Source organism: Uloborus diversus, chromosome 3, assembly GCF_026930045.1.
Source record: "Uloborus diversus isolate 005 chromosome 3, Udiv.v.3.1, whole genome shotgun sequence".
Taxonomy (NCBI): Eukaryota; Metazoa; Arthropoda; class Arachnida; order Araneae; family Uloboridae; genus Uloborus; species Uloborus diversus.
The window spans coordinates 115,824,689-115,850,694 of NC_072733.1; the positions used below are offsets into that span (position 1 = coordinate 115,824,689).

Sequence of the window (26,006 nt, forward strand, 5' to 3'; positions counted from 1 at the left end):
AATCACATAAAACATTAAATAACTTTTTTTCTAATCAAAATATCAAAAATCGAAGCCCGAGGTGCACATCTTCAGCAAAAACTGCACCTGTATATTAAATTTCATCTTTCTGGGGGTTACCGTTTTTCCGGGATGCGCGCCACACACACACACACACACAAACATCTTATTTTATTATATGTATAGATGACTATTATTATTTTATTAGAAAAGTTCTGTGCTACGCCAATGACAGACACACATACAAACTAAATAAACTGACGAAATGAAATATAAACAGAATTAAAAAAAAAATTAATGAAATTAAAAATAAATCAATAAATAAATTAAAAATCCCCCCTCCCCCAAAACTTTGATGGCGCAACTTGCACCATAATCCTCCCATGTGGGCACCCCTGAAGCGAGTAGCATCCAGTGAGGACTGCTGCTCAGGGTGTCAAGAGATGCGGAAGATAGAACTTTAGATTGTGTATAGGCGGGGATTAGTTGACATCCCAGTCCCGCCTTCTTCAAACCTATTGGCGGAGAACCTTAATGAGTCGCATTCAAGTGCAGTGGATGACGAGCTGTCATCGCTGCTCACCAAAAGTATTTCGACACTACAGCTCAACAAATAAGGCGTCAAAAGATGCGACACTTCCAGTAGTTGCTACAAATATTTTCAACAACACTTTCCCCGAGATAGATACATGCTCAATCGTTTTGAAGAGAAGCCATGGAGTATGGGAAAAGTTTTGCTTACTTTGAATTCAAAGATAATTTTCACTTTTGATTGACATAAAAATTAAAAGAAAGATTAGTTCGAGCTTGGAAAGAAAGGGAGTCTTTAAGTAGCTCAATTTTCAGTCATTATTGCAAGAAAGGAACAATTCAAAGCTTATTTCTAAAGTGATTTACGTTTTGTGAGAATGCAGAATGGTTGACTTTGGTGCAGTTCAGTACGGGGATAATACTAAACGTTTTACAGTTAGTCATCTGTTAGACTTACCTAGGAACAGTTGCTGCTTCCTTCAAGAACAGCCACAAGTGCATCCCCCATCCATTGAGCTGGAAGATGATGAGAAAACGGAAGGTATGTTAATTTTTTACCAATACTAAATCTATAAATATCATTCCCTACCTGTCTTTCAAGATGTATAAGTAATTAACTTAAGTTTAGAATAATCAACGTAATTCTTAGAAAGAAAAGTCTAAACTTTTCTCGAACTTATGCTATGAAAATTTATATTTTGAAGAAATGTACTGTTTGGTTAAAACTTTTGTATGAACTTAATTTTTTTTTCTAGGCTGCAAAGAAATAGTAATTAGCATATTGAACTAAAATTGAAAATGCTTCTTCATAATTAAGGATTAAAATTTCCGATAATAGTGCAAGATACCTTTAACTGACGACAAAATGTTTGATGACATTTATATTACGAAATAGCACTTTTATAAACAAATGAACCATTTCTCTTAACTTATACTACTTCTTACACAACTTCTTTTAACTTATGTCTTTCAACCGAAGCGAAATACATTAAACAAATACATGCAGCTCACCTTATGGAATCAAGCTCATCTTGGGCATTGTTTTGAAACGATGGTTCGATAAAACTATTTACTTTTGTGGAATGCATTTTCAAAATATCTCGCCATTTGCTGTCGATGGGCAAGATATTTTCTAAAAGGTGTAAGAATCTTTAAATGTCTTCACACAATGCTTTTAAAAGTTTCTAGTAGAGAAATGATTGAAATAAAAGATATTATTTTAAAGAGAGATAAGAATTGAGAGGAAATTGTACTACAGGTCCCTATTGTGAAATCTGAAATATGATGTACAGAATTACTTTTCAGAAACAGTTTTTACTTCGAGATGTTTTCTAATCGTGAAATATGATTTCATAACCTGTTCAGAAATATAAAAGATTTTTTGTAACAAAATGCAACTATCCTGACAGAAGTTTCATACAAGGCTTGCTTTTTAACAAAAGTGCAGAAGCTTTACCATCTTAAAAAAGATATTTTAATAATCAAATAGACTAAATTCCATCTGATATTCAAAAATTCACATAAAATGGCCAAAAGAAGTACAGGAGCTCAGCTCCCATGAACTCCCTTGCAAATTAAGCTTTCTGTCACTTTTATTCCACTTGAATTTTCAAATGGCTGCGAATTTTAAAACTTACCCGTAGCAGTGTTTTTCCGTTTAACAAAGCGTTTAAATTTTTCGAAATAGTATATAAATACAGAAAGTAGTTCACATTCAAATATTAGTAATATTGTTTTTAGTTAGAAAGAGGATTTCGTCAAGATTTTAGCTCCTCTAATTTTCAAGACACGTAGAGGGATACTTGGCACTCATTTTAACATCTTTGAAATGTTGACGTTGACGTGATAACAAAAAAACATGTTTCCAAATTATTTTTAGCCCGTTTTTAGAAAATTTGCTGATGCATCCAAAATTTATTAGTTTCACTTTCTTATAAATATTGAAACGTTGATATTGCTTTCATACGAAGTAAAATACTGCAAAGTTGGAAAGTAAAACTTAAGGATACACTTAATGCTCTCATAAATAGTGAAACTAATCGAAAGGGAAATCGCGACTCGTTGGACCACGGGACATGGTGAACCGATCTCAATAATTTTAATACTATTAATATTTTTTTATTTTAATTTATGACTAACAAACTTCACCTATAGTCCTATAAATCCTGTTACGAAATAACATAGTACAGTTATTTTGAATACATTTTATTTCAGAAAAAATATTATTTCTATTTTTTCAGTGCTGAGTAATTTTTATAACTCTGCAATTTTATTCTTTTTTCGATGGTTTTCATTTATAATGGTGTACTAAACTGAAATCTTCTCCTAAAGTAAATTCTTTCAGTCCATAATTATTTGTAATTTCTTTATTTTTTGCTGCAAAAAAAAAAAAAAAAAGACAGCATTTTTTTTTTAATTATACCAGCATGTTTTTAGACCAAGAACCCGGGTTACGTGGATCCACTTCTAGAAAACCCACAAAAAAATTAAATCTTTTAAAAGTATTGGGAACACAAACTTCTAGTAATTGCAACAGAAGTTGACAGTAAAATTGGTAAAGACCTAAGTTGAGCTGATTATTGAGAAAATAAAAATGGTTATGACATAAAAAGCGTAAAATTAGGAGTTGATAAATTTATGTCGGTTAATTATTTTAATGTGCTCTATAGATGTTTAAAATTCATGTTTTTTTATGTTAAACACAAATGAACATAAGTTAGTTTCAAAAATTTTGGATAATGTTTATCATTAAAATTGTTATAGAAGTTGTTTTCGTAATGCGGACAATGCACACCGAGCCCGGGGCACGTTGGTCCACTTCACAATGTTCTGTTGAAAAATCAATACAAAAAAAGTTAACGGTTGAAAAGTTTCAAAAAATCTGGGATAATGAGAAAAATTTAATGGAACTCATCCATCTGTTCATTAAATTTTTTTATAAGATAAAAAATAAAAAGCAGAAAAGTGGACTAACATGCCTTGACTCTCCCTACAACTTCCATTTACTCATAGAGGAATAAAATTCTTCAAAGGATATAAATATATTTCCCATTCATTAACTTATGAGCAAAGTATTTAGAGCCAAACGGTTAACTACTGTCACCAAAATAATTTAAAAAGCTTATCCTTATACATTATTTCTGTAGCCTGTTTTTGGTTTCTACGCCAGATTTTCCTCAATTCTTGATCGATTTCTTTGATTTACGCCTTATTGTTAAGCTTATGGTGCTGGCTATTGACGAAAAATAGACCCACGGTCTAAAAATTGTTTTTTTCAGCCGAAAAACCTGTTTTAAAGAACCAGAAAAGGTTTTCGGTTAAACTTATAACTTTAATTTGCGCTATTACCGACAGAGCTGAATAGCTTGATCGGCAGAGCGTTCTCTTCGTAACCAGGAGAATCCGTGTTCGGGCCCACGTCCGGACAATCTGCAACAAAAAATTAAGAGAAATATCGCGCATTACATGAGCGCTTAATTAAGTGAATAACGACTATGAAGGAATAGAATAAATGAGAAGGAAACGCTCCTTGCTGATATGGAAACTTGAAGTGACTTTGTGCTAAATTACTTCGGAATTATACGTTTTTTTTTTTCTTTTTAAGCTTTGGCTCTGGTAAGAAAATTAAAGCATAATGTAAGCGAAAATATAAGTAACAGGTTTAAGATTTCAGACTACAATAGAATTGTTTTTTGTTCAGAAAAAAATAATAAATCGTATATTAAAATTTATATTCCTCTAATGAGTTTTTGACTCTTTGTACAAATAAAAAAAATACTACCTCAATTTGAAGGGTAAAATATATATTTTTTCTTCTTTTTGCAAAAAAACAAATAGCTTATCACATTTTTACTACATTCGAAAAGCTACGCTTAAAAAAAGAGCATATTTCAATTTATTTTGTATTTTAACCGTTCTGTTAAATGATGAACACGTGCTGCCATCTAAGTCATAACGGTTCAAGCAGCCTGCGGTAACAAATTGTAAAAATTTTCAAGAATAAAAAAATTTTTCGTCAATATCTTATCTTATATATTATTCCCTTCTCATTTTAAAATTTATCAGGCTGACTAATGAAGAAAAATAGACTTACGGTCGAAAAATCAAGTTTTCGAAAACGCCCCTTGCTGTTTCAAAACCTTGATGCTGCCTGTAGTTCTTATGCATTTTTAAAAAGCAAAGTTCTAATGCAGTTTTCCATTTTTTACGTCGCTTTCAGCAAAAAAAAAAAGGCTGTGTGTGTGTTTATATTTTAATAAAGCTTAAAAGCACTGAACTTAGTTGTTCGGTTAAATTGATAAGTTTTTTTCGGTAGAGCGTTCGGCTATAAACTATTCGAACTTCGGGCAAGTTTGGGCTGTCCGAAAGAATATCAAATTTATATTAGTATTACGCATTACATGTACTCATAACATACAAACGTAATAAAATAAATGCAGTGGGATTGCTACTTGGTGTTTCGACTCCTTTATGCAGACTACAGTTATCATTCGGATAAGTTGACTGTTAATCGAAGAGTGTTCTTCCTTTTTTTAAGCTTTGACTACATCCAGACCACTCAGCATAATGTAAGCATGAAAAAGTATTAGATTTACCAAAAGGAAATCCTTTTTGTGCAGAAAAACATTTTCATTGTATGCTGAAATGTAGATGTTTCTAATAGCAGTGTTCGATTTTTTGTACAAATGAAAAAATACTACGCCAAATTAAAACTACGAGCTTCTCCCAGTAAACGTTTAATTTTTTATTCGCGCGAATACGATAGAAAGCATTAAAATTATTATCAACTTCATTAGCAAGAAATCATTTTCTACTCCTCTGCTTTCTGCTGAAAAAAAAATACATTTTGTCTACGTTCGAAAAATTACACTTAAAAAACAGACTAAGTTCAACTGGTTTTGGTTTTGAATTTTAAGTGTTCGATTAAAAGAGAAACATGTGCGGGCATTTAAGCCTAACTGTTAAAGCAACCTTCTATGTGAAATAGTTCAATATTCAAAGATAAAAACACTTATTTTCAATCTATTACTTCTCTGGAATGTTCGTTTCAATCGCTACGTGAGATCTTCGTCATTCTTTAATCAAATTCCATGCTTTTCGAATAATTTTAAATCGTATCATGCTGGTTAATGACAAAACATAGAAGCATGATCTTATTATTATTATTATTATTATTTTTTGGGCAAAAAGCTTTTTTGCTTTTTTTTATTACGCATTCTTTCAATGAATAGCTTTCGAAAAGGAAGGCGTAATTGCTAGGTTTGTTGGGGTGCCGGGCTCTTACTCAGAATGGCGCCAATCCGAATCCGTGCCAATAAATATCTCTTTAATATTTCTTTTTTTCCCGTCAGATGCTCACATGGGCAGGACTCTGTTTGCCACAACCTGTTTTTTTACATGCACAATTATTGCTTTTTCACGAGTCACTACTCAGCCACACTTTTAATGATATTTATGTTTGAATTGAAAATATGTACGACCAAAAGGTGAGCGATGATCAAATTATCACAACGTTGTAGTTAACGAGGTTTTGTTACTGATGGGTTTAAATTACATACCTTCTCTTCTGCGCTTACTTTTTTTTCGGTTCTTCTTCATATTGTTCTTCCTTTGAAATTCTTAAAGAGCGAAATGCCTTATGAAACGATTCGAAGCACAGTGCGGAGTTCCGCACGGGTCGACTAGTCTTTAATTATTTGAGGCGCGGAAGTTAGCCTCTTGTAATATAAGTTAATAAGCGATTCTACTGTCTGATTAGTTTCGTAACTTTACATTTTGAAAATATGGTGTAATTAGTAGCATAATCAATTACATGATACGTTCAACAAGAGCAAATATGTGAGTGAAATGAATTTCGAACTTTCATATTTGCTCTTGTCATTCGAAATTTTATTGTTTTAACTCTTTCAGTAATCTTTTGTTATCCCGGAAATGGGGCAAATTATAGAGATGAACCATGAATTTTACTTTCCCAGGCATATAAATCAATGTTAAGATTTTTTGTCTAAAAATGTTAAGTTAAAAGTTCATATATTTGAAGATTTTTTTTTTTTTTTTTTTTAAACATTAAAAAAAATGTTTACTATGTGGTTCATCTCACTTGGGCTGCGAAATGCGTACCATTGTAAAATAACGAAATAATTACACATATACTATTAAGTACATAAATCATTTTTTGCTTTGCATGAAAAGTAAATTATCTTAGAATCAAATTACTTGATGTTAACGAATTTACGAATTATTGCGTGATCCTTTTCCCGTGTATGTAAAAAAGGTTTCATAAATGAATATTTCAAAGCAGTATTTCAGAAAAATGTTTTATACATTGTGATTTAAGATGGTTTTGAAGTAACTTCTTTCTTACTAACCTTTTTTCCCACCGAAAGTTACTTGATCCTTCGCGAGGTCAATGCAAACTACTATGAAACACTATTCTGCCGTGTGCAGGTGAAGGACAGTAACTGCAAAGATTTTATTTTTCATTACTTTTTTGCATTCTTGTCATCTATTGTACGTTATCTTCATTGTACAAGCTCGTTTATTTGGTTTCCGCTGAAAAAAAAAGGCGCAAAAAGGACGTATAATTCCAAAATTTCCCTATTGTTAGTATTGAATCCAAAACGCGTTTTTTCAAATATCTCGAAAACTCATTTCTGCAGATACTGCCTTTTACCTGCACACGGCAGTATTTATTTTACTTTGTATTCGTCTTAATGCAATTTTTGCCACATCCTATGCTCAAATATTCTAGTCATCCTCATCATCACATACTACTTCTTGAAGATTTTCGTACAGGACAGACTACGTAGAGAATAAACATTGAATTTTTTTTTTACTTCCCTTTTGCTAGTTTGCTTTAGTTTAGTTATGTTCTCAGTCCCATTTTATATTAATTTTAATGCTCTTAAATTTAACTCTTTAAAAGCTAAGTTTGAGGTTTTATGGTCCGCCTCCATGGTCTATTAATGTCATTGTACCTCCTGACTTTAATAAACCTGGTCTATTTCTGTGGTTTTGTTACGGCTTCTTCCTTTTACGTACAATGTTCTGCTTAATAGTTTTTCTGTTTATCGTCTGCGGTTTATATTTCTTTTTATGTATGGCAACAGCGAAGAGTTGTAACGGAACAGGTGAGAGTTTGTGAATAACAACGTGGTAGTTGGATATTTTTTCTCGCCCTACGTCGGCGGAGAACTGTATTATGTTATATTCAATAAAATATCTTCCTTTGTTTAAATACGTTTTGGAATGAGTTAATGAAGTTTAGAATTATTGATTTATGAGATTTTCTGAGTGAATTGGAAGAACATAAAATATTGGAGGCACCCGGTGAGATAAGTGCTTTATACTAAGATAAGTGCTTTATTCTAAAATTCTTTATTCTATTTATACAATCTGTTAAGAAGATAATTGGACGTCTTGAGAAGATTTACAGCTGATATTTTATTTACTTGTATTTATTGCATAAGATCATTTTCCAATGTTTCATGAAAATATTATTATTTGAAGTATTAATTTGATTTGTAGAATATTTTACGGTTAATATTTTGATGAGTTCTTATTGAGGATTACACTTAATTTTTTTGGAACTGATGCTGATTTGATATTGGTTTATGCGAGATGTATAAATTTATTTGAATTAAGAATTTGGACTTTAATTCGATTACTTTCGATTTAGTATTATGGAAGGGGCAGATAGAACTCAAATAATAGCTTCTAGAGGAAGAATTAAAGCTTCTGTAACAAGACTTGAGAATACATTTAATGATATAAATACGAAAAATGAAGTTTTGATACGTATTCAAAGGTTAGATACTTTATTTACGGAATTTGAAAAACTTGATGTATTATTAGATGATAAAGATTCTGAAATAGCAGAATTTGAGGAAAAATATTTTAGATTAAAAGCTCAGTATCAAAATAAATTCGAAAGCTTTCATGTTCCGTCTCAGATAAGAGAAGTACAAATTCATGGTGGTGGTTCTACTGTAATGCAAAATGCGGAGACAAATTTAAGTAATTTCCGATTGCCAAAGCTAAATATTACGCCTTTCTTTGGAAATTTTAATGATTGGATAAATTTTAAAGATTGGATAAATTTTAAAGATCTTTATCTTGTAACAGTTCATAATCAAGATTCATTATCTAATGTACAAAAGTTTCAATATTTGAAAGGGTTGCTCACCGATGAGCCAGCGTCTTTAATTAAGCATATTCCCTTATCTAACGCTTCATATTTGGAAGCATGGGAAAAGCTATTGGATAGGTATGATAAAAAGAAGAAAATTGTACAGTCTTTGATAGGAACATTTTTAGAACAGAAAGGTATCTCACAGGCGAATGATACAAATTTAAAGAACTTTATGGATACAAGTGATGAAATTATTAGAGGATTGAAAGCTCCTGGTGAGGAAGCATCAAGTAGAGATCCTTGGTTAATTTATTTAATACTTCAAAAACTTGATACAGAAAGTAGAAGGCTTTGGTCTTCTGAGACTGCTAACGTAGACTTTCCTTCTTTGAAATCATTTTTTGATTTCTTGAAAACAAGGTGTTCGTCTCTTGAGTTAATAATGAACAACGAGTTAAAAAAGTAGAACCAATGAAAAATAATGTTGGTATAAAAAAATCGCTCAGCTGTCAGAATTACTAAAAATTGCATTAAGTGCCATGGAGTGCATCCCTTGTTTAAATGCGCGAAATTTAAAAGCATGGATTTTAGTGGGAGAAAGAATTTTGTAAAACGAAACCAATTGTGTTATTTGTGCTTAAATTTGCACAGGGTAAAAGACTGTCCGAATTCACATTTAAAGTGTTTGCTGTGTCAAGCAAAGCACAATACATTATTGCATGAAAATATTAAGGGGAATACTGCTAGTGTTTCTGAATATTTAGTTGAGAAAAAAAGATTTCAAACTACCGTAGAAGAAAATGACAATCAATGAGAGAGTTTTTCACCTGATTGTGAATTTGACTCTAACAACGTAAATCGGGGTGTTATTTCCAGTACTTCTGTAAACAATACCACACTGCAAAAAAAAACTGCTGTTTTTACAGTATAATACTGGCAGCTCGCATTCCAAAGAAAAACTGTAAAAATAACAGTTCTAAACTGTAAAATTTGCAGTAATATACTGTCTTTTAATGTAATTACCCTGTGAAATTAACAATGATTAACTGTAAAATTAGCAGTAATATACTGTTTTTTAATGGAACTGCCCTGTAATACTTACAGTATCAAACTGTAAAATTAGCAGTAATATACTGTTTTAGGAATGACTTGACCTGTAAATTTAACAGACATAATATGTAAAATTAACAATAATATACTGTTTTTTAACGGAATTGCCCTGCAAAATTAACAGTATCAAACTGTAAAGTTAGCAGTATTATGCTGCGGAATCAGCTGAATTGCGCCTTAAGAGCAGCAGTAGTATACAATTTAAAACATGATTTGTACAGTAAAATTAACAGCAGTAAACCATAAAATAAATAGTTATCAATTTTTATGCAGAAGGGGTTTTTTCACCCTATCGCTGTCTCTTTTCATAGCCTAAATCACTGCATTTACAGCTGAAGAACAATATAGAAAAGTAAAGCAATTGATTTTGTATGTACGTTGTAGAAATCAGCCTACATATGAAATCGGTTCCTTTTCTGAAGTTTTTCCAACAACAAAAATAATGTTTTAGGCTATGAAAAGCAACAAGTAAAGTAATATAAAAGCCTTTTACATAAAAATAATTAACTGCTTCTAAATATATGTTTTATTGATATTAATTTCCTTGTACACAAAATAAATCAATGCCCCCCCCCATCTCTATGTTTTATAAACACCTGTTAAAGAAGAAAAAGTGGCGCATTTTCATTTCTACCAAAAACTTTTAGCTCTATTGCAGACTTAAAAATTTACAAATAGAAGGAAATTGCAAAATATGGTCTGAAGCTTTATTTTAAGAACAGTTATAGCCTTTTCATAAAACAAAACTTTTTGATCCATGAAGGTAGTAAAAATGAGTTTTTTTTATATATAATTGAAAATAATATATCGTATCTTCACTAAAGTACTTTTTTACCTTCCAGCATTATTGAGTTGCTAAAATGTGCAGCATAACGTGGGAAATGTTTTGCAGTATGCAATCCATTAAACCTTTAAATTTATTTTAACTTCATACATGCAATTCTGTGCATTTATTTTTCTTTTCTGGTAAAACAGAATATTTTCATGGTTTTCTTCTTTTTTTAATGTTATAAGTTGCATTTGGACCTACTTTATTTGAGAAATACTAGTAACAAACTATATTTCACACCATATGTGCAGTATACAGCATTTAGACTGCACAGAATGGTTTTTATTGTAAACTGATTATTATAGATTAGATAATACTTTATCCTATTATCCTTTTAAAGTTTACATAGATGAAAACAATAAATATGTGACGGTTTAAAATTCCAGAATTACTAAACAGAAACAATTTTCACTCGGTATAATAAAATCTGTTAGGTTCATGAGTACTAGTATCAATTGGTTTTACTACTCCAAAAATTATAGAACTTTATATTCTGTTATACTGTTTTCATGAGAAAAAATGAAACATTCACACCATTAAAAATTGCCAAATTATTTGATTTCGTATACATTATCCTATAAATATCGATTAGTAGTTTTACAGTGAAATTGCAGAAATTCATTTAAAACCGAATGCTAATTTTTCCAAGGTCAACATTTTTACATTACAAACTTGATTCTTCTTTGTGACATCTTTGCCGACTTAGGTGCCATCATTAGGCCTTATATCATGAAAGCATCTGTCAAAATAAAAATTGTTAGAATCTCATAAAACTTGTGGACACTAAAAAAAATATTCATGGAAAAATCAAATTACGTAGGTATAAAAATACGCCATAAAATGATTAAAATTATGACTTTGAATGATCTGAAATAAGGGTTGCCTTGGAAGTTGCTTTTATTTCGAAACCGCTTAACATATACCTAAATTGTAATTGAAGCGTTTATTTCAGGAACCAGTTAAGCGCTAAATATGTTGTTTGAAAGAGAAAAAAAAACTGCTGTGCAGCAATTTGCAAACTAAGCAATTGAAACGGTCGTTATTAATGTCTAATTAAAGTAGACCTAATCTGAATACTTTACATAAGAACTCAAAAAAGAAAAAAGAAAGAAAATAATATCTTACATTTTATTTTCCATGTCAAGAAGTGCACTTATACTGGTTTCTGAAATACAATTAAAAAAAATCCTTGTAACATTCGGTATTTTTGAAGGATTTTGTAATACATATGAGACGGTTGATTAAGAATAATATTTATTTTTTTTCGATCGGATAACTGAAGTGATCGGTAATCGCGAGAAGAAATTCCTTCTATAAGTTAAGAATTCCAAAAAAAGAAAAAAAAAGCGGAAAGTTGCCCATAATGGGAAAAATAACATCTTGGCCTAAAGAAAAAGTAAAAATGTTTTAAGGATGATAAAACTTGAAACTAGTTTCTTCTTATAATAGGCTCCAGATTATCAGATTGCAAGATGTTTACTTCAAAACAATAATTAGTATGAGGTAGAGTATTATTTTTTTAGAAAATGGAGCAAGGTCGACGTTTAGGACAACCAATAGGGAAATATTGGGGTATTCATTTAAAACAATGAATATTGTATCTAGCCTCTTTTAACCTCCCCCCCCCCCCGAGTTTCTATAGTAGCACTTAAAACCGTAGATGTTTTTTCTTTTCTTTCTTTCTTCCCCCCCCCCTACTTTTTTTTTTTTTTTTTTTGTAATTCATATTCCTTTCTAACACTTGTTAACAGCTTGAGCTATGTTCAACTGCTACCAGGTTCATCTTCTTCTTCTTTGACAGCTGCCCATTATTAGAAATCTGAATATGAAACAAAGTGTGACGTAAAATCATTATTTAGAACTCTGTGCTTAGTATGAAATATTTTACTTATTTTTTAAAATATTTTTTTCATATATTTTATTCCACAATTGTGTTATTATATTGTTTAAATATAATTTTTTGGAGCTTTTTTTAAGCACTAAGGAATCGGATAAAAGAGTCATTTGAGTTGAAATAAAATAATACCGTAAGAGCATTCTATCTTATGTCTTAATATTTAAGCAAATATAAGATGTTTCATTTATATTCTGTGTCTTTCAAAATGGAGACGCCCCCTTCCCGTCTTGAACAGCTATCGATGTCCCCATTTAATCCACCAGCGACTTTTTTTTTTTTAAGTGCTACTTCTTTTGATAGGATTTAGACAATTCATCTTTAAGTTTTTCAGAGTTTAATAGAAACCTGGAAGAAACAATTCTATATTCCCAAAATCAAGATGGCTTAGTTAAAGTCAATTCAGTAAAAAGTGAAAATCGGTCAGAAAAGTTGAAAGTTTTTAACTAAAGAATAAATCGACAAACATGTCAAGAAATAGATTAAATCTGGTAGTGCCAGTTCTATTCATTAAGAAATTGTAAGTCCACATTTGGCCCGCCGTCCTTGTTGTAAACAATGCTACCCTTCTTGAAAATGCCTGCCAGAAGACCGCACCTCTTTTAACTGTAAATTTAAATATGCTCACATTTGCAAAATAACTGCTTTTTATTTACATTACAATAAAAATAATCTATAATTTTGTTTGATAAAGGTCATAAGTCTGAATATACGAAGAAAGTTTCATACGCTGTAATACATCGTACTTTAAATTCTAACCTTTATTGTTGTTCTCATTATGAAGTTGGCTTTAAATTTTGTTCCTTTAATTTTTACAAAAATACGTACAATACATAATAAAGTACTTAACATTCTGTTTTGGTTCCTTCGATTTTAATAACATGTAAAAACAAAGAATCAGTGCTCCAAAATTTACTGGAAAATTAAAAATAAATAAATAATGAAAGAAATGTACGTTTAATTTAGCTCTAGCAACAGAAATTTCTATATTCCGGTGATTCTTGAAATGATAATATTCAACTACCCATAAAAACCAATATTGAATTACAAGTTTAAAAAATCCAGACGTAAATGAATTGTATGACCCATCACATTTCAATCAAAAAAAATTTAGTTTATCTTGTTCCAATACATGGTTCTTGATTGTAACATAAAACCTGACAACGGGCACACAAAACTCAGCTTCAGGGGCCCAATATGGCACACAGATCGTAGGATAGGCTTTAGTGGCTAAGAACGCTCTAAAACTCAAAAGCATTTGTGATTACAAATTACATCCGAAAACATAAAAATACAAATGAAAAAGGTACTTATAAACTTCCATTGCCGGCATTCATGTCACTAAGGGAATCATCGCAACATCGTTCAGACTAGAGGCTTCTTTGAAATTCCAAGCGCAACACAACCACGAACTGCCATCTTGATAAAATGAGAGCACCCATTCAATTCTGGTCACAAGTTACGTAGTTCTTTACATTTGCATACCACTAAACTCATAGAAATAATATTGCATTAGTGAATAAATTTAAATAAAGGAAATTCAGGCGGTTAGAATGAAATATTTTAAGACATGAATAAAAAATAGAAATGTATTACAGGCCATCCGGTTGTGTGCACAAATTGTATCTTAAACATAATGGAATAATTGAAACATTTCAAAAAAAAAAAAAAAAAAAAAAACTCTAGAAAAATATGTCATTGCAATTCAAGCTTTATGTAAATTTTCCCTAGAGAAAGGTTTTGTAAAACAATCAGCTACATTATTTTTAGTTTCAACAAATTTTATTCCAAATTCATTTTTATCAATCAAATTCCTTAGGAAATGGTACCCCACATCAATCTGCTTAGTTCTGCAATTTTCTATTGCAGAACTAGAAAAATCGATTGCAACTAGATTGTCACAGTACAGAGTACTATTAATCAATCTAAAATTCTGAACTCTTTTCGTGTCCAATTCATTTAAAATTCCTTTGATCCACATCCTTAGATTATTCACTAATTGAAATATACTCCGCTTCCAATCGTTGATATTTCTACGTATTTTTGTTTGAATGTACCACCATATTATTCGTACACTATCCAAAAACACTACAAGTCCCCCCCCGCCCCCATTGAAATCCGGTCGTCGTGATTCGAGGCATAATCTGTATCAGAATGACAATGATTTATTCAATTTGCAGACAAAATTTAGATTTTAGGGATGGACAAACCTTTCCGGTTGTCTCACAAATCTCCTCTTTTACATCCGCATTTAAATACGCATTGAAAACATCTACATGGAAATGGAGTCAATGTACCTTATACACAAAAATTGAAAAGAAAACCTGAATCAAAGGAAAGCAAATTACTGGAGAGAACACTTGCGAAAAGTAACCCCCCCCCCCACCTGGTGGGTATTTAAAATTACCAGTCTGCCCTTGAAGCGCATTATTTCATTCTGCTCATTCGTTTTTAAATAAAAAAAAACATCTGCACCCTTTTTTCTTTCTAAAACCTTCATTCAGTGGAACCAATTCGTAAACATTTCTTTCTCATATCACCTGAATTTCTTGAGCCATTGCGTTTTGCGAATCTTAAATCTCGGAAATATTAGCTTCTAGTTTACTTGAATTATCCACCTTATCTTCATAAGAATCTGATACTTTTCTTGAATTATCATCACAAGTAAAATTAAAATATTTTGGGTCATATTCAATGTTATTTTCAGAACAATTAACATCGGCTTCACGATTCGGACTTTAGAACCGTCGTGTTAATAGAATAATACATATCCCTGCTTTCTTTACTTTGCCTTGGTATTTCTTTAACCCATTTAATTCCCAACATGCTCTTTTATGATTTTCAGGATATTCTTCTTGTACTTCAGATTTACTCAGTAGTGAAATAAAACTGTGTCCCTCTGTTTCCCGTTCCTGGGGGGGGGGGGGGGTTCGCCCAGAATTTATTTTCATCGAATTTAACATTCAGCGTTTCTGTCACTTCGCGATTTTTGAGATCCCAAATTATGTAACCTTTCATATAAAACGCATATCCTACCATGACTCCTTGTTGAGCTTGTTTATTTTCTGCTTTGAAAGTCCAATATACGAAATGCAGCCAAAAAAAAAAAAAAAAAAAAAAACACGGGAGTGTTTAATAGATGGCTTTCTTCCCCCAAATAGCTAAAGAAAGGTTTTGGTTTTTCCTTTTAAAGCCGCTCTAGTCCGTAAGTAGTGGAAGTACATAGCTGCTTCGGTTCAAAACTGCTGAGGCCGATTCATTTAAAAGTTTCCATTCATTAATGTTGACTTATAGTGTTCTATGACGCTACTTAGTTAACTAGAGGATTTGTTGGTTTTTTCGATTCTTATGCTTTGGTCGCTAAGGTAAATTTGAAACCAGGGGATCAGAAATTCCTTTCCGTTATCGGAGCTTTGCCGAAAGTCTCTGTTATCTTTTGAAACCTGACGAAATGTTCTCAAACCTTACTTTTCTTCTTTAAGAAATAAACCGGAGAGTTTCTTGAAAAATCGTCTATTATTCTGAAAATAATCCCCCCCCCCTCCCTTAAAGAACTCAACTGCTAAGGAATCCATCGTATTTAAATGCAATAGATCTTACCCGGCGTTGGCTTGAATCTCCGTTACAGGTTTAAACGAAATTCTTCGATTTTTTCATTTTACACGGATAACAACCTGACATATTTTACTTTTGATATGCAGTGAAAGACAGTGAAGTACAGAATCACACTTTTCAATATTTATAATATACTTTTTCTCTTCATCATGAACATGTTGATGCCAAACTTTAAGACTCAAAGTGTTCTAAAAGTTAAAATGTAAGGAAACTGATGAGTTTCAAGGTTACAAGAGTTTCAAGTTCTACTGTAATTCTCGAGCATCTACTTTTCTAAATGAGCATGTCCTTCAAAGCGAATAAAATATGACAAACAATGCATAATAATGTAAATATTCTACTTTAAACTAAAAAGCTGTAATTTTGACGAGAACGAAACACTGCCAGATCAGAAATGAAAAGCTGAAAATTTTAAAATATAGCCAGGCACCGCCTGAAGTTAAATATGTTGGGAAGGCGTATAATCTTAATTTGCCAAATGGAACTTACATATTTGGCGATTAATAAAATACTGGTGAATGCACACATTAAGTACGCACAATTAAGTAAAATATCTAATGAAGTTTGGACATTCGAGAATTAAAAAATTGCAACATTACAATTATGTCCCCAAATTTGCCGAATAGCCAGACAAAATTTTCCCAATATGGCATTTTTGGGGAGGTCATAAAGACTTCCCGTGACCTCCAATCGAGTGCCTCTGAATACAGTTTCTAAAATTATTTCTATGTTCACAAGTTTCAATGGTACTAGTGCAATTTTCCTGAAGTAAAACTTTAATTTCCTGCTGACGCAAATATAAAACTTTTAAAACACAAGGGTTTTGTGTTTGTATCTTAAGATGCTTATATTTGAAGTTTTTTTTTTTTTTTTTTTTGAGTGCTTCATTGATGATTTTTTAATTATTATTTTAGTTTCGATCGATAAGTATGAAAGCTGGCTCCAGATTTCAGAGAATTTTGAGTCATTTAGACATCAGAGTATTGTATTTCCACAGTGTCAAATTCTTCAACAAAAAATATCAGTAAATTTGATACTGATTGCATGTCTCTCTGGCACGTTGTTTTTTTTATTTATTTACATTTTATTCATCGAATTATGTACAGAATATAAAAGTTACTGACGCTATAATGTAAAATTTTTCAATAAAATCGTTAAATGCAAAATGTTAAAGAATTCAAAACTGAACATAAGAAAGAAAAAAAAAACAGAAAAAAGAAGTCAATCGCGATATGCTAAAAATTTCATGGAGAACATAAAAACTTAAATTTTAAGTACTGACATAGTATATTACACAAAATATAATCGTACACAAAGTTTAATGTTCTAATAACTTTAAATACGATCAAAAAAGGAATTGATTTATTTTTAAATAAAATTTGAGTTTCAGAAAATGTTTAAAAACTATCATACGGGCAGTAAAATATTCAGAATCACAACAACTACTCGGATTTTTGCTATAAAGCAATCGCTACAACTTAGCAACAATAAGAAATTGCAAAGTCAACATCAACGAATATTGGAATACGAATTGCGATTTCAAAATAAACACTGTTATTTTACATACATTCTCGATGATAAAGAAAACTACATTTTGAGGAAAAGGATATGAATAATATAACTATCACTTACCTTAAAATTGGATTACAGCTAAACAGTCCTACCTCAGCACACTCGAATTATCAAAAAACATGGCTGCCAATACCTTGAATTCATTAGTTTCTCTTCCCGTATGAAATAAACACCTTTTGCGCAATCTAAAACATTTTTACAGTTTTTCTCTGTTATTTAGCAGAGCAGTATTAAACTGTAGGAAAAAAACAGTATATTACTGTAAAAACAACAATTATTTTTTGCAGTGTAGAATTGTTTCTTTTCTTCCTACTGCTCAAGTTGTAATTCAAGATAGTTCTGGAAAATCTTACACTTTCAGGGCTTTGCTGGATTCAGGATCTGAGTGCTCATTCATCAGTGAGAATTTAATGAATGTGTTACGATTAAGAAGAAAAAATGATCGAATTTCTTTGACTGGGATAGCTGAAGTGTCCGCAGGTCAAACTCGAGGCTCCGTAATGCTTGACATTGGGTCGAAATTTTCTAATGAGCGCATCGAAGTTAAAGCATATATTTTGAATAAATTAACTGCTCAGTTACCATCTGAATTTTTGGATTTAAAGGACTTAGGTTATATTAAAGCTATCAGTAATCTTGCGGACAAAGAATTCATGCGTCCGCAACCAATTGACATTATTTTGGGTTCCGACTGTTTTTTCACGATAATGCGAAATGGTAAAATTGTTGGTTCGAAGAATGAACTCATTGCCCAAAATACGATGTTTGGATGGGTTATTGCTGGAAGAATTCTTCGTAGTGACATTTCGTCTCCCATTGCTCATTCGCATTTTATTAATATCGAAGAAAACACAAATATAGATGCAATTCTTCAGAAATTTTGGCAAACTGAAGAATTACCCGTGAAAAAGAGACTGCTATCCGAAGAAGAGGAATTTTGTGAAACTCATTTTCAGACTACCTTTAAAATTAATGATCAGGGTCGATTTGTAGTCAAGTTGCCAATTTACAAAGATAAATCATTGTTAAGAAACTCTAAGAAACTAGCTGTATCGAGATTATTTGCAATGGAAAGAAAATTCAAAACTGATAAAGAGTTTGAAGATGAATATAAAAGTTTTATGATTGATTATGAAAAATTGGGACACATGACACGTGCTGAAACAAGCCCTGACTTTCTAAACTCTGATACATACTTTCTTCCTCATCCCCCATGCTGTTATCAAGAATGATAGTGTTTCTACAAAACTCAGAGTTGTTTTCGATGGTTCATGTAAGCCACCTGATTCACATTCCTTGAATTCTATCTTGGCTGTTGGTCAAACAGTGCAACCAGATTTATTTGCTATTCTCATGAGGTTTCGTATGAATAGAATAGCATTTTCAGCAGATATTCAACAGATGTATCGGCAAATTCTTGTTGATTTTGCGAATCAAGATCTACAGAGAATTGTTTGGAGGGAGTCGGAGAGTTCTCCAATTAGTGAATTTCGATTATGTACTCTTACCTATGGTACTTCGGCAGCACCATTTTTAGCGACGCGAGTGTTGCATCAAATTGGTTTAGACATTGAAAACGAAGATCCTACTGTATCATCTATAATTAAGAATTCTTTCTACATTGATGACTTAATGTCAGGTTCAAATTCGAACGAAGAAGCTATTGCAACAATCAAAACACTTTCTGAAGTTTTGGAAGCTAGAGGATTTCATTTGAGAAAATGGCGTTCTAATTCTCCACAAGTACTGTCTGATTCTTTGCCTACTTCACCCAAAGAAGTTCAAAATTTAGAGATTCATCCAGATGAGTACTCTAAAGCTTTAGGTCTCACGTGGAACTCCTTAAACGACTGCTTTGTTTTTAAAGTTAATTTCAAATTTGAAGGTAATATTACAAAACGAACATTTTTATCGCAATCAGCTAAGTTATTTGATCCTCTTGGGTTTTTATCACCATGCACTATTTCTATCAAAATATTTTATCAGCAGTTATGGCTTTTGAAATTTGACTGGGATAGTCCTCTGCCTCAAGAACTTGCTACCAAATGGGAAGCTTTTCAAAGGAACTTTGAGCAAGTGTGCTACATTCGCATTCCGAGATGGATTCAAACAACTAATAAGAACATTATTCTTCATGGTTTTTGTGACGCCTCAGAACGTGCTTATACTGCTGTCATCTATGCAGTGCAGCCTCGTTCTGATGAGGAGTCAGAAGTAATTATTTTGACATCTAAAAGCAAGCTTGCTCCACTGAAGTCTGTTTCAATTCCCAGACTTGAATTAAATGGTGCTCTGTTTCTAGCAAGATTGTATTCCTCGACAAAGAGCATATTTTCAGACTGTGATATCTCATTCCATGCATGGACAGATTCTCAAGTCGTTTTAACCTGGCTGTCGTCTCCTCCTCGTAATTGGAAACCTTATGTTTGTAACAGAACTTCTGAAATTTTAGACTTAGTACCAGTTAAAAGTTGGTCATTCGTCCCAACGAAGGAAAATCCGGCAGACATTGCGTCCAGAGGATTAGCTCCTAAATATCTTCCGGATTGCACAATTTGGTGGAAAGGACCTTCGTGGCTAAAATTAACTGAAGAAAGCTGGCCTAAACAACTACATAGAGCTGAAAATTCAGAAACTGTCTTGAAGGAGAAAAAGAACTTTAAATTTAGTTTCAATACTTCTGTTAATTGTAGTATCATTGATAACTTATTTCAGAAATTTTCTTCATTTTCTAAAATTATTGATATATTAGCATTTTGTTTTAGGTTTATCTCAAATTGTAGAGTGAGAAATCGTAAGCGAAAACCAGGTATTTTGAGCAATGATAAGCCATTGCCACTGACTACATCTGAAAGAAAGCAGGCAGGTAAAGTGGTAATTTCTTATATTCAATCTGCGTACTTTAGCGATGAAATTAATTGCATCAAGAATGACAAGTCTCTACCATGTAAAAGTTCATTGCTAAGTTTATGCCCATTTATTGATAAAGATGGCTTGATTAGGGTGGGAGGAAGGTTGCAAAATTCGCAGCTGCCTTTTAGTGCTAAACACCCAGTTATTTTACCAGCTCAGCATAAAATTAGCTCATTATTAGTTAAACATTTTCATATGTTACATTTTCATGCTAGTACTACTTTATTACTAGGTATTTTGCGCCAACAGTATTGGATTATAGGTGCTAGAAAAATTATCAAAAAATGTATTTATAACTGCGTTATTTGTTGTAGATATAGATTTTCTGTTTCAAAACAAATAATGGGTAATCTTCCTGTAGATAGAGTTACTCTTACTAAACCGTTTTCAGTGTGTGGGGTAGATTATGCTGGCCTAGTTAGTATTTTGAAGCATAAAGGTAGGGGTGCCAAAACTACTAAAGGTTACATAGCGCTATTTGTTTGTTTTGCCACCAAGGCTCTACATTTAGAGTTAGTTAGTGATATGACATCTGAAACTTTTATTGCTGCTTTGCGCAGATTTTGTTCCCAAAGAGGAGCTCCAAAGCACATCCATTCTGATAATGGTACTACCTTTGTCGGGGCTAAAAAACAGTTGTCAACTATATATAACTTTGTGTCCTCTATTAATAAAGATGAAAAAATAAGTTATTTCTTGTCCCAAATGAATATTGAATGGCATATGATACCGCCACTAAGTATTCACTTTGGTGGATTATGGGAGGCAGGCGTTAAATCAGTAAAATTTCATATAAAACGGGTTATCGGGAATACAAATTTAACGTTTGAAGAACTAACCACTCTTCTGAGGGCAGTTCTCAAAAGGTGGGAACAAAAAAGTTAACTTTGAGCAATTTCAAAAATTTTCAAATTTGACATCAATTTTGCTTTTATTCTATAGTATGCATACCTAGAACACAATATATGAACATGAAAAGACAGCAGGTATTTGTAAAAATTGTTAATTAGCAAATTAAATCAGCAGTCTGTAGGTAACAGATTTTGGACATTGTTGTCCTGTAGGTAACGGATTTTGGACATCATCTTAATGTAAGTTTCACCATTTTTGACAATTGTTAATCTGATTTTTAAATTTTCCTATGAAAATTTTATTTACTACTTTTTGAATTTTGCAATTTAATAATAAAGAAGATATTAATCAAGTACTTGAATGGCTATACATACTGCTCTTTACATATAATAAAGTTTTGGAAGGATTTTGAAAAAGTTGATGAAAGGTAAAAAAAAGCTTCAAATTAAAAATAATACAAATGTAAAAAGTGACATCAGTTTTATAAATGAATATTTTTGTTAATGTCATAAAAATTAAAACGATGTCTAAAAAGAATTATTGAAAAAAGAAATTCGTATTTCTATTTGGAGATCGTTAAATTATGTTTCGAAAAGAAAGAGAAAAAAAAATTCTAAAATAATAAAAGCGGGGGGGGGGGGGGGCGATTGTAGCGCAGGTGATAAAGTCGCCAAAACTGGGGCAGCCGACGCAAAACTACATTTGTCAAACTGGATTTCCCCTCTGGTAACCTTTAGCTTATCGTACACTGTGTTGTCGCCAACTGAGTTTGCTTGGCGATTTTAGCGCAAAATGGCTTTCGTTCGATCATAACCAGCCATGTTTCTACTGTAATTTATGTATTGTTCAATGTGTAACGTATTAATTATGCAAAATATCAATGGATTAAAGAAGATAACATTATAATAACCTTTTTTATTGAGGTTAGAAGACAGTGGATGATCAAAAATTATGAATAAACGGACAGAATTATCGGCGTCAGGATCGTAACGTCATTTGGACATCTCACATGTATGTTTAAGAAAAATTATTTTTCTTCTAAGATACTGCATAAAAGCTTATGAAAACATTTTTAAACAATTAAAAATTGATTCTCAGGATCGATAAATGCCTTTAAAACGAAAACATCATATACTTAGTTCTTAAATAATAGCATTGTAAAGATCGTAACTTTTGGACATACATCAAATTTCAAACTTACTTTTTTCTAAAATCGTTTACAAAGTAAATAATCTGTTTTTACTTTTGTTATTTGTGTAAAATATTAACAAAAAATTATTCAGTGTAAGATTCATACCTTTAATTTTTTTTTTTTTTTTTTTGAAACGTATGGAAATAATTAGAAAAAAAAATTTTTTTTAATGGTACATTTGCTCAGTTAACGTTTTGGTATGTCCAAAATTGTGCCTTTTAGCAAAGAAAATATTTTTTTAAGGGCATTTGAAGAGCAATTTTTCCATAATTTATGTCAATTCTTGTCTCTATACAGTATTATAATTTAACTAAAAAAATTTTGAGTTAATTAAAATGAAAGTTATTTGGTGTTGAAGCTTCAAAGTTGAGATCTGTGATTGCTCCCACCTTTTGAGAACTGCCCCTGACTCAAATCGAGGCTTTACTTAATTCTCGTCCTCTCATTACACTTGATGATAGTGATTTGAGCCAGTTGAGCATGTTAACACCCTCCCATTTCTTGATAGGTGAAGTAATTTCTTCTCCTCCTGAGTATGTACAGGAAAGTAAGTTGTCACTACGCTCTAGATGGGATATTGTTCAAAAAATGAAACTTGGATTTTGGAAAAGATGGCGTGTGGACTATTTGAGTTCACTCCAAAATAAAAAAAAATGGAAAACTAAGGGCATTAATTTTGTTGTAGGGGATATAGTCCTCATAAGAGAGGATAACGTTCCTAATTCTATTTGGCCTTTGGGTAAAATAATTGCTACCCATTCAGGTAAGGATGGTGTGGTAAGAGTTGTTACTTTAAAAACTGCAAAAGGTAGTTTTAAACGGCCAATTGTAAAATTGTGCAAAATTCCAACACAAAAAGAATAGTTTCTTGGGTGGGAGTATGTTACGGCTTTTACGTACAATGTTCTGCTTAATAGTTTTTCTGTTTATCGTCTGCGGTTTATATTTCTTTTCATGTATGGCAACAGCGAAGAGTTTTAACGGAACAGGTGAGAGTTTGTGAATAACAACGTGGTAGTTGGATATTTTTTCTCGCCCTACGTCGGCGGAGAACTGTATTATGTTATATTCAATAAAATATCTTCCTTTGTTTAAATACGTTTTGGAATTAGTTAATGAAGTTTAGAATTATTGATTTATCAGATTTTCTGAGTGAATTGGAAGAACAGCAGTAAATTTCTCCCGATTGTCTATGCGAGAAGTGCAACAAATCCTGACTAAACTGTGGATATTACTTTGCCATTGTAGGTAATTTGGAAGTCTAACTGTTGCTCCACACTACATTATCAAAATTAGATAAATCATGGATAACCTTTAATGAATTTTATTGCCCTAACATATTAGAAAATAAATTTGAATAAAAGCAACAATACTTTTTAGCTGAAAACATGTTGTTTTTGAGAAGCAAAAAATGTTGCGTGCCATATGTAATGTATTTCTGTATCTGATTACCATATATTTGGAACAAGTGGATGTTATATTATCGAAATATTTCACTGGTCCATCTCACCTTCTCTCTCGTAACTACCATAAAGACATATTATTAATGTTGATGTAAAAATGACAAACGTTATTGAGTTTGAAATTTTTAACGTTTCACAAAATTAAAAAATAATAACTTTTAATCCTTAAGTTTTTATAATTTATATCTCTTACATTTTCAAGGTTCGCAGAACTCAAAGTGATACATTCATCTGAGAGAACATAGCATAGTGGAATCAATGTTTGTTAAAAAAAATCGACTCATTTGTACGAAACAAATTATTTTGAAGAATAAGGTATCCATATAAATTTTAAATTAAATTTAAAATTTTAAAAAGTCAACTAAAATGTACAAGATTTTATAAAATTACCCCAAGCTAATGCATAATTCATCAATGAACTATACTTTGAATGACAAAGCTTTAACTTTTCTTTATTTTGAAGAATATACAAGAAAAAGTGCATGAAAACAATCAAAGGTTTTTAATTCTATAAGCAAAATCACCATAAATAAATAAAGAAGCTCTAAAAATCAAAGTTGAATTTTAGATTAGATTCTCATAAAGAATTCCAAATTTTAAGACATCTTAAGAAATATATTTGTACGATTACACATAAATCTTATTATATATTACATTTCATTTGATTTATTTGCAGCAGAATTTTCAAAATAGAATAGTATCATTAGTGTTATTTTAGCCATATTTCCTAAATTTGAATGATCTATTTGTTTTCTGGCAAGTAATAATTTCAGCAATTAGCAATAGAACTCAACATGAACGAAATAATATATATACTATATATATATTGTAACGGATTCGGTGCGACTTCCACTTTCTTGAAATGAAGACACAGTTCTTGATAAAAACACAGGAAATTTATTTACACTATGTACAGGAAAGATCTTCAACCACTGCTAAATTATTCATCAGCAATTAAGCAATTATCACACAACACCGTAAACTCAACGTTTACACACGTATTTACTTCCAAATACGAAAACAACACAGCGAAATGCCTCGCTATAAACAGAGCAAAATGCCCTCAGCTCGAAATATCAATCCAAACTAACTGTTTATCCATCGCTAACGGCTTAAATACACCGAAAAGAAATTTCTCAAATATTCCACACGCTTCTGTAAAGTAGTAGACCGTTATCAATGAAAAGAAAGAAAATAGGGGTCGTATACTTTAGCCGAATGAAAAAGGGGTTGTATATTCATTACGGGAAACTATTTACAGGTTACGTTACTACAATAATTACTATTTACAGGATTTGTAACATTGCCCCCTTCCTAAGGACTGCACGTCCCGGGCAGTACAATCCCCAGAAAGGGTGCCAAACTTCTATCACAAGTTTACAAATATACACATTAATTAATAACTAACAGATACAGAAAACACAATAATAACAAGAAATATTACTAAACATTAAAAGCAAAAATTATCTACAACTTTTATGTGATCAACCATGGTTGCTTACGTAATACTCATGAACTATGGCCATAGTATGGGGCTAACCGATCATAATGTACAACCCTAGGTTTTGCATTAGGTGATTTTTGGATCCTCACTACGACGTCATTCAGTCGGTTAACGACTTTGTAGGGTCCATCCCAATGCGACTGCAATTTGGGTGAAAGACCTTTCCGTCGGATGGGATTCCATAACCAAACCTTGTCGCCTTCGTTGAATTCATGTCCAGTAGACCTTGTGTCGTATCGGGTCTTCATCTTCTCCGCCGCGATGTTGATTCGCTCTCGTGCGAAGTTATGAACGTCTTCCAACCGGGCCTGGAGATCCTGGATGTACTCCTCAGGCGATGCAGGCGCATCCGGAGGACGACCGAAGACGAGATCACAAGGTAACCGAAGCTCTCGTCCGA

The 26,006-nt window shown here is 31.9% G+C and overlaps 1 protein-coding gene across 1 annotated transcript in view; it reads left to right on the forward strand.

Moving 5' to 3' along the window:
- Positions 1 to 658: 658 nt before the first annotated feature.
- The window catches only part of LOC129218241 (paired mesoderm homeobox protein 2-like), a 79,720-nt gene continuing 54,372 nt past the window's right edge, over positions 659 to 26,006 (forward strand). The window contains exon 1 of the mRNA XM_054852465.1: positions 659 to 1,072. Coding sequence (XP_054708440.1) covers positions 916 to 1,072 — 157 coding nt within the window. The 5' untranslated portion in view covers positions 659 to 915. The remainder of the gene's footprint in view (positions 1,073 to 26,006) is intronic.